Source organism: Chiloscyllium plagiosum, chromosome 5 (genome assembly GCF_004010195.1).
Source record: "Chiloscyllium plagiosum isolate BGI_BamShark_2017 chromosome 5, ASM401019v2, whole genome shotgun sequence".
In the NCBI taxonomy this organism is placed as follows: Eukaryota; Metazoa; Chordata; class Chondrichthyes; order Orectolobiformes; family Hemiscylliidae; genus Chiloscyllium; species Chiloscyllium plagiosum.
Window position 1 is genome coordinate 82,834,858 of NC_057714.1, and position 9,161 is coordinate 82,844,018.

At 40.5% G+C, this 9,161-nt stretch overlaps 1 protein-coding gene across 2 annotated transcripts in view; it reads left to right on the top strand.

The window, feature by feature from the left end:
- The window catches only part of LOC122550048 (myosin-IIIa-like), a 284,716-nt gene that overhangs the window by 231,753 nt on the left and 43,802 nt on the right, over positions 1–9,161 (top strand). For both annotated transcript variants that reach the window (XM_043690481.1, XM_043690483.1), the window contains exon 8: positions 5,072–5,137. In XM_043690481.1, the coding sequence (XP_043546416.1) occupies positions 5,072–5,137 (66 nt within the window). The remainder of the gene's footprint in view (positions 1–5,071; positions 5,138–9,161) is intronic.

The window sequence follows — 9,161 nt, forward strand, 5'->3', positions numbered from 1 at the left end:
GACTTATCAACCTTCAGACCTAACGGTCTCTCCAACACCAAATCCTGGCAAAAATAGATTCCCTTATGTTCAGGTCCTTCAGCCACTGTTACCTCAGGGAGATTGCTTGTGTCTTCCCCAGATCTGAAGTACCCATTTAATTCTTCTGCCATTTCGTTGTTCCCTGTAATATATTCCCCTGTTTCTGTCTTCAAGGGCCCAATTTTAGTCCTAACCATTTTTTTGCTTTCACATACCTAAAAAAGCTTTTACTATCCTCCTTAATATTCTTGCCAGTTTACCTTCGTACCTCATTTTTCCTCTGCGTATTTCCTTCTTCGTAATTCTCTGTTGCTCTCTAAAAGCTTCCCAGTCCTCAGTTTTCCCCCTTATCTTAGCTATGTTATACTTTTTCTCTTTTAACTTTATATGTTTCTTTACTTCCCTCGTCAGCCACGGCCGCCCATGCCTCCTCCTGGGATCTTTCTTCCTTTTAGGAATGAACTGATCCTGCAACTTCTGCATTATACACAGAAATATCCGCCATTGTTCCTCCACGGTCATCCCTGCTAAGGTATTGCACCATTGAACTTTGGCCAGCTCCTCCCTCATAGCTCCATAGTTCCCTTTATTCAACAGAAGTACTGCCACTTCCGACTGTACCCTCTCCCTCTGACTTTCTAGAAACTCAGCGCAACTAACAATGGATGTTAATTGGAAACCTCATTCAGCTGAAGCACTAGGACTTTATTGCATGAATAAAGGAAGAATTCTCACTGGTTCGGTGGCTAAATGAACTGAAATATTACTGGAGCTAAGCATCAGGAAGATTCCCTCAACAACACTCATGTTATTCCCAGCATAGAAATCAAATATTGATCCACAAGCATAGAACTGTGTCTTCTCCCCTTTCACTATCACTCATTTTCAGGACAATTTCTCTCAATTTTTTTCCAAGAGTGAGCATGATTACCAGTCTTATGTGGCTTAGTTTGATACATGGTCTGAAGGTAAATTCTGGAAAAAGGATTACAGTGTACCTCCTGTTGCTTTACTTAATTTCCAGTCTTCAAACCATAATGAAACCCCTTGTCAATTTGAAAATACAACAGCAGCAAATTCCTGTCAGTATCCTAATATGTACAGATTGCTACCAAGGCTTGGGTTTACTCTTCAGGGATCAGCAGCTGTCTAGTTCCATTTCAACAATCTTGTATGTAACACTTTTCACTCCTTCTGCCAAAACCATAAATGTTCCACGATGTTCAGTTCCCCAGGCCGTTTCCAATACCATGACAAGTTTGGAAATACCGTTTTTGCAGTTAAATACACATGACAAGTGAAGTCTATTTTTGCTGACATAACAGTAGAAAAAAGAACTAAGCAGAGGACACATTTTATTCAGGAATGCTTCATCAAAATACAGGAAGGCCATTGTAATGAACACCTGGAAACCAACATGAACATAGGAAATAGGAGTGGGCACAAGCCATTCAGGCCTCAAGCATGGCCTCACATCTGACAAGGTCGTGACCAATCTGGTTATGCCCTTAACTGCATTTTCCTGTCTGATTCTCTTCCCCCATTCCCAAATCCCTTGATTCCCTTACCCCATCCCCAAATCCCTTGACTGTCTTGTCAATCAAAACTCTGTTTAACTCAATCTTGAGTGTATTCAATTATTCACCCTCCACTGCTCATCTCAAAGTGTTTAAAAGACTGATGTTCTTCTTAGATAAAAAATGTTTTCCTCACCTCAGTCTTAAATGGAAGATTCCTTATTTTTAAAATGTGCTGCCTACTTCTAGCCTCCCCCATGAAGAGAAACATCTTATACAAAGTCCAATATGACACTTCTTCGGAATCCTCACTCACATTCAAGCGTGATTCTTTGAAGCTTAAGCTTATGCTTTTCAAATATTCTACCTAGCCTGCTCATGAATTTGAAGGTGGTGAGGGAATTGGATAGGGTGGATGAGGTAAAGAGTTTTGTGGAAGTATCTAGAACTCAAGGGTCACTGTTTAAAAATACATAGGTCACACATTGACGACAGGGATAGAGAGAATTTTTTTTCTTATAGAGGGTCATCAGTCTTTGGAATTCTCTTCCTCAAAAAGCAATGGAGGCAAAGTCCTTGAAGACTATGGACGTAGAGGTTCATAGATTCTTGACAAGCAAGGGGCTATAAGATTATCGGGAACCACTGGAAGGTGGGGTAATCTGATCAGTAGAAGGCCTGAGTGATTCTACTCATAGTCATAGAGTCATCGAGATAGACAGCACGGAAACAGACCCTTTGGTCCAACTCGTCCATGCCAACCAGATATCCTGAATAAATCCAGTCCCATTTGCCAGCATTTGCTAGCATACACGCACCACCCTTTGCATGAAAAATTGCCCCTTCGGTCCCTTTTAAATATTTCCTCGCTCATCTTAAACCTGTGTCCTCTAGCTTGGACTCCCTCAGCCCCTTGTCTATTTACCCTATTCATGACCCTCATGATTTTATAAACCTCTACAAGGTCACAGCTCAGCCTCCAACACTCCAGAGACAATAGTCCCAGTCTATTCAGCCTTTCCCTGTAGCTCAAACCCTCCAGCCTCCACTCTTAATTTAGATGAATGTCTATAGGTTCATATTATCTTACAAACAGATGACAGATTTCGTACTCAGTGGACAATGCCCTACTTTCATAGTTTGTAACATTTGAGTTGCAATGAATTTTACTGTAAAACTGCTTCATCCATTAATACATTAAATGATATTTATGTCAGATTTTGCCAGTATTTATTGTTGGAACACTGAATGATTGATTATGATTTTATTACCGTTTGATTTCATTCAATATAAGAAATATTGTCCTTTTGAAACAATGCATAACTAAACTCATATTGACAAGTGAAAGAGTCAAAGAATTCTGAATTATTATTATGATGTTGCATCTGCATGTTAAGTTTTCAACTGAGCTTCATTGATGTTTCACAGGAAAGAAATTAAGAAATGGTTTGTTAAACATTAGGATGAAAATCTGCAGTAGGTTAGTGGAAGTTAAAACTGTTAAATGGAAAGTGGGTCATGTGATTGTCAATTTTGATATTAAGAATGAGCACTCTTCAGTAGGGTCCTAGAAATCAAAATGACCAATTAAAATGTACAGGGAGTTGAAATTCAATTAGCGTAATGAACCTGGAATACAACACTAGGTTATTGTGAAGGCCAATTTGGTTCATGAGTATCCTGTAGGGAAGGAAATCTTCTCTCCTTATCCAGACTGGCCCAGATGGGAACCTAGATCCACAGCAATGTGGTTGAATCCCGACTGCACTCTGAAGTGGCCAGCAATCCACTCATATCAATTTCAAAATTGAAGTTGTTAACATTTTGTTAGGTAAGGTTTTAAGAAATAAGACAGCTAGTTGGAATTATGATACAGATCAATCGCAATCTAACTGGAAAAGGCTTGAACAGGATCAATTGATTTATCCCTGTCCACAGGATCCTCTGTGTTAATAGTCAAACTATCCATTAGTCCTCCATTCAATTGCAGTTGCTGAGCAACAAGGGAGATATTCACATTCAACAACCTTGTGAAGAAAGACTGCAGAAATGTGGGGGGTTTTAGAATTGTAAGCTGGCACCAAGAACTGATCTATTGAAAGGATCAGTTGTTAAGTACATATGTGAAATTAAATTAAATTGTATTATATTATATTGAGTGACACTAAAACAATCTAAACGAACTTTAGGGCTTACATCAAGAATTTTTTCTCCACGTAATCAACTTTGGATAGAACAGTGACACTGAAAACTCTGGAATCATTTGAGAATCAATTTGATTTTGTAATGAGAAGTATTTATGGCCTTACAAGGTGAATAAGCAAAATAATCCAAACGACTAGCTTTCAAAATTCGATTGTGATCATAACGCTATGACAATGACACCAAGTAGTCTGTTGATAGCCCTAGCTGCTTTTGAATCACTTGCTACACATACAGTTTATGTCCATTTCTATGGCTAAAATTATTAACATGCACATAACAGGACATCACCCAAGAATTATTTCCTTTAAAAGTACTCAGAAGGGTAACTCAGGGCTTTTGCATAATTCAGAAAATTGTTGAGCATCATAATCCTTTTTGACATCCTCAGAATTTTTCCATTGTCGAGTAAAAATTTTTTTTATGGAATAAGAAGAACAATTATTTTAAACCTAAATCAGTGAGAATCTTGCATCATTTCGCATAATATTGTGTGGGTATTTTAATGGCTTTATCTTAATAAATGAGTAAGTATATAATATGCTCCTATTTGTTTCCATTGAAAATGTTGATTCATTGTCATACTACATAACAAAGTGCCATCAAAAACAAAAATCAGTTAAGGCTCTTGTACTTTCTTCCTCTCCAAAGAAGTAAGGAAAGAAGAAAATCTCTTTCATGACGACAGCATCTCGATAAAGTTATTTTGATAAACACTATAGCCTTGATTCAGGTTGCAGTTAAACTTAACAGATGTTTGCAGGAAGCATTGAAAGTCATTTTCACAGTTCCGTATAAAATCCATGAGCCTGTGGTAAGCGAGCCATTTTAACTACCTACAGCAGTTCGCAGTAAATCATTGAAGATTAATATCATTAGTCACTACCTTAATACCATTTTAGATAGAACAGTTACTGCTGTACTGTCAAATGTCTTTCTACAGTTAAAATGACATCAGAACTACTTAAAATAAAGTAATTCCATGATAAGAACATATCATTTATTTGTGCCTTTAGAAAACTACTTAACCTGCATATATATTTGATTGGAGATTAATAGACCATCAACTCCAGCTACATTCCAAAGACATGCATGAGCAACAGTGGTGACAAGAACTATATTTGACTCTCAATGACTGTATATCCTTAGGCTTATACATCTGCGTGGGTGGCATATAGAATAAGACACAAATGAAGCATAATTGCACTAACGACTAAGTCCTTTAAGCTGCTGAGTCGATTACTTTGTAATGATCCTATTCTTTATAATTGCATTTTTCTGAATTTTACCACTTTGAAAATTTGAATCTCTGTTTATGCTTCTTTCCTCAGAAATCCACCTCCAAAACTGCATCAGCCAGAGCTGTGGTCAGAACCATTTAATGATTTCATTGCCATGTGAGTGATTTCATTAGCTCTCTGCAGTTCTTATAGAGATAAAGGGTGGCACCATCAAAACATAATCCATACAAGTTGCCACACATAAGCAAAATGTTTTATAAGGGTGTAAAAACTTCATCTCAGGAACAAGACTTCCCCTAGTATTAAGAATTCATTAAGCATTCACTGCCAGTTCTAGGTTTTGCATCCAATATTATCATATTCTCTCTTCCTCAGCCCTAACAATTCTGTTTTGCACAGAGAAATACAGAACTTAGGTATAGCAGAGACCCCCTCAAGCCTGCTCTGCTATTTCAAAAGACCGTGGCTGATCTTTGAGCTCAACACCATTTTCCTGCACTATGCTTATTTGCCTTGAAATTGTTGATAACTAGAAGTATAGATTTATACAGATACTGAACACTGAGTCTCACACTGAAGGTATCAATAGTTTGTTGAGGCTTGTATCCTCATGCAATGTGACATTAACGGTGTTCTTTGGCGTGCTGTACCTATACGCATGGTAAATGAACCAATAAGCTTTGCACAGTCAGGAAGGAGAGACCCCATCCAGTGCGAGACACAGCCAGATGAGTATATGGTTTGGGAGCAAAACCAGAAATAGCTGGAAGTCGGCGTTAACGTTTCGGGTCGAGTGGCTGCCAGATCTGCTGAGCTTTTCCAGCAATTTACGTTTTTGTTTCTGATCTATAGCACCTGTGGTTCATTTGGTTTTTATACAGTTTGGGGAATTTGGTGGCAACTTGGGAATTCAATGCATAGAGGAATGAGGATTTTATTTGCTTGTGTTTTTCTTGGCTTTTAAATTGTAAGGTTTTTAACAGAATAATTGAAGCACAGCTATGGGTGGCACAGTGGCTCAGTGGTTAGCACTGCTGCCTTACAGCACCAGGGTCCCAGGTCCAATTCCAGCCTTGGGTGACTGTCTGTGTGGAGCTTGCACATTCTCCCTGTGTCTGCGTGGGTTTCCTCCGAGTGCTCCAGTTTCCTCCCATATTCCAAAGCTGTGCAGGTCAGGTGAACACTATGCTAAATTGCCCATAGTGTTAGGTGCATTAGTCAAAGGGAAATGGATCAGGGTGGGTTACTCTTCGGAGGGTCGGTGTGGACTGGCTGGGCCGAAGGGCCTGTTTCCACGCTGTAGGGAATCGTACCTAATCAGGATCGGGGCCCAATACAAGAGTGACATCACAGGTAAACTGTAAGTTCATTAGTTGGTGGTAAGCTGGTAATTTGACTATTTATTATCGGATACTTTCAGATTGAAGGTAAATATGGGAAATACTTGCAGGCTACAAACTAAAAGACCAGTATGAGTTTTTTAAAAATCAAAACAAGAGCTAAGTCATGAAAATAGAGATGCTGTGCCAGGGAGTGTGTTGTAACTGCATGATGTGGGAGCTGGTGGACCCCATTATGGTTCATAGTTACCATTTCTGTAACAAATGCCTGAAGACCTGCGACTCCGAGTTGATGAACTGGAGTCTGAGCTTCAAACAGTGCGATACATCAGGGAGGGGAAGAGTTACCTAGATGCTGAGTTTCAGAAGGCAGTCATCCCCCTTAGATTAACGACCTCAAATTTAGTCAGAGTTTTTTTTCTTTTGTGGGATGTGGGTGTCGCTGGCTGACCAGCAGTTATTGCTTATCGCTAGTTGCTCTTGAGAAGGTGGTGATGAGCTGCCTTCTTGAACCGCTGCAGTCCACTGGCTGTGGGTTGACCCACAATGCCTATAGCGAGGAAATTCCAGAATTTTGACCCACCGACAATGAAGGAATGATAATATATTTTTAAATCAGATGGTGAGTGACTTGGAGGGAACTTGAAGGTGGTGGTATTCCAATGTATCAGCTGGGAGAGCACAGCAGTTCAGGCAGCATCCAAGGAGCAGCGAAATCGACGTTTCAGGCAAAAGCCCTTCTGTGCTCTTCCAGCACAACTAATCCAGAATCTGGTTTCCAGCATCTGCAGTCATTGTTTTTACCTCAATGTATCAGCTGCCCTTGTCTTTCTAGATGGAAGTAGTCTTCTGTTTGGAAGGTGCTGCCTGAGGATCTTTGATGAATTTTTGTAGTAGCAGCAATGTGTATTGAGTATCAGCGGTGGAGGAAGTGGATGCTTGTGGATGTATTGCCAATAAAAACTGGCTCCTTTGTCCTGGATGGTGTCAAGCTTCTTGTGTGTTGTTGGAGCTGAATCTATCCAGGCAAGTGGGGAGTATTCCATTACATTCCTAAATTGTGCCTTGGAGATGGTGGACAGGCTTTGGGGAGTCAAGAGGTGAGTTACTCGCCATGGTATTTCTAACCTCTGGCTTGCTCTCATAGCCATTGTTAGAGTCCAATTGAGTTTCATGCTAATGTAGCCCCCAGAATGTTAATAGTGGGGGATTCAGTGATGGCAACAGCATTGAATGTCAACGGGTAATGTTCACGTTTTAAATTTGCTTGCTGAGCTGGTAGGTTTGTTTTCAGACGTTTTGTCAGCATGCTAGGTAACATCATCAGTGAGCCTCTAATGAAGTGCTGGCATGCTGTCCTGCTTTCTATTTATGTGACTTGGTCTGTTAAGGTGGGTGATATCATTTCTGGTCCTTTTCCTCAGAGGTTGATAAATGGGGTCCAAATCGATGTGTTTGTTGATGGAGTTCTGGTTTGAATGCCAGACCTGTAGGAATTTCCATGCATGTCTCTGTTTGGTTTGCCCTAGGATGGATGTGTTGTCCCAGTCGAACTGTTGTCCTTCTTCATTTGTATGTAAGGATACTAGTGACAGTGGGTCATATCTTTTGGTGGCTAGTTGCTATTTGTGTATCTTGGTGGCTAGTTTTCTGCCTGTCTGCCCGATGTATGTTTGTTACAGTCTTTGCAGGATATTCTGTAAGTGACATGTATTTTGCTGGTCTTTGATACAAGGTCCTTTAGGTTCATCAGTAGCTGTTTCAGTGTGTTGGTAGGTTTGTGGGCTACCATGATGCCAAGGGGTTGGAGTAGTCTGGTAGCCATCTCTGAGATGGCTTTGATGTATGGTAGTGTGGCGAGAGTTTCTGGGTGTGTTGTGTCTACTTGTTTGGGTTTGTTGTTTAAGAATCGGCGGACTGTGTTTATCGGGTGAACTTTGGGTCCACTACATGGTTGACACCTTTGTCATCACAAAATGGAACAAATTGGAGGAAACCTACAACAGCATCAACAACATCCTTACTGGCATAAATTTCACAAAAGAGGAGGAGAGCAACAACAGACACCCCCTTCCTAGATGTCACAGTGGAACGAACAATTAATGGAGAACCGCAGACTAGTGTCTACAGGAAAGCAACATACACATACGGGATACTTAACTACAGAAGTGATCATCCCAATACCCACAAACGGAGCGGAATTAGGACATTATTTAAACAGGCCACAACACACTGCAGCACCCAGAATCTACGGGCGGCAGAAGAAAATACTTATACAGTGTATTCAGGAACAACAGATACCTGATAAACACAGTCCGCTGATTCTTAAACAACAAACCCAAATAAGTAGACTCAACACAACTAATTAAAATATCAGGGAAGATCAGGTATTTGGATTAGTTAAGCACCAGATCTGCGAGCTTGTTATCTTGTGATTGAAAGCTGGCAGAGTTTTCACACCAGCCCAGATGGACTGAGCAGACAGGTTGCACTATTTCCTGGCTGTTTAAAAATGGAACTGGGATCAGTTCTCCAGTCTGCGGGAATTCCATTGTGTCCATTGTATCTCTTCAAAACTTTAAATGAGTTTATGTAAAAACAATGACTGCAGATGCTGGAAACCAGATTCCGGATTAGTGTTGCTGGAAAAGCACAGCAGTTCAGGCAGCATCCGAGGAGCAGTAAAATCGACGTTTCGGGCAAAAGCCCTTCATCAGGAATACAGGCAGAGAGCCTGAAGGGTGGAGAGATAAATGAGAGGAGGGTGGGGTGGGGAGAAAGTAGCTTAGAGTACAATAGGTGAGTGGGGGAGGGGATGAAGGTGATAGGTCAGGGAGGAG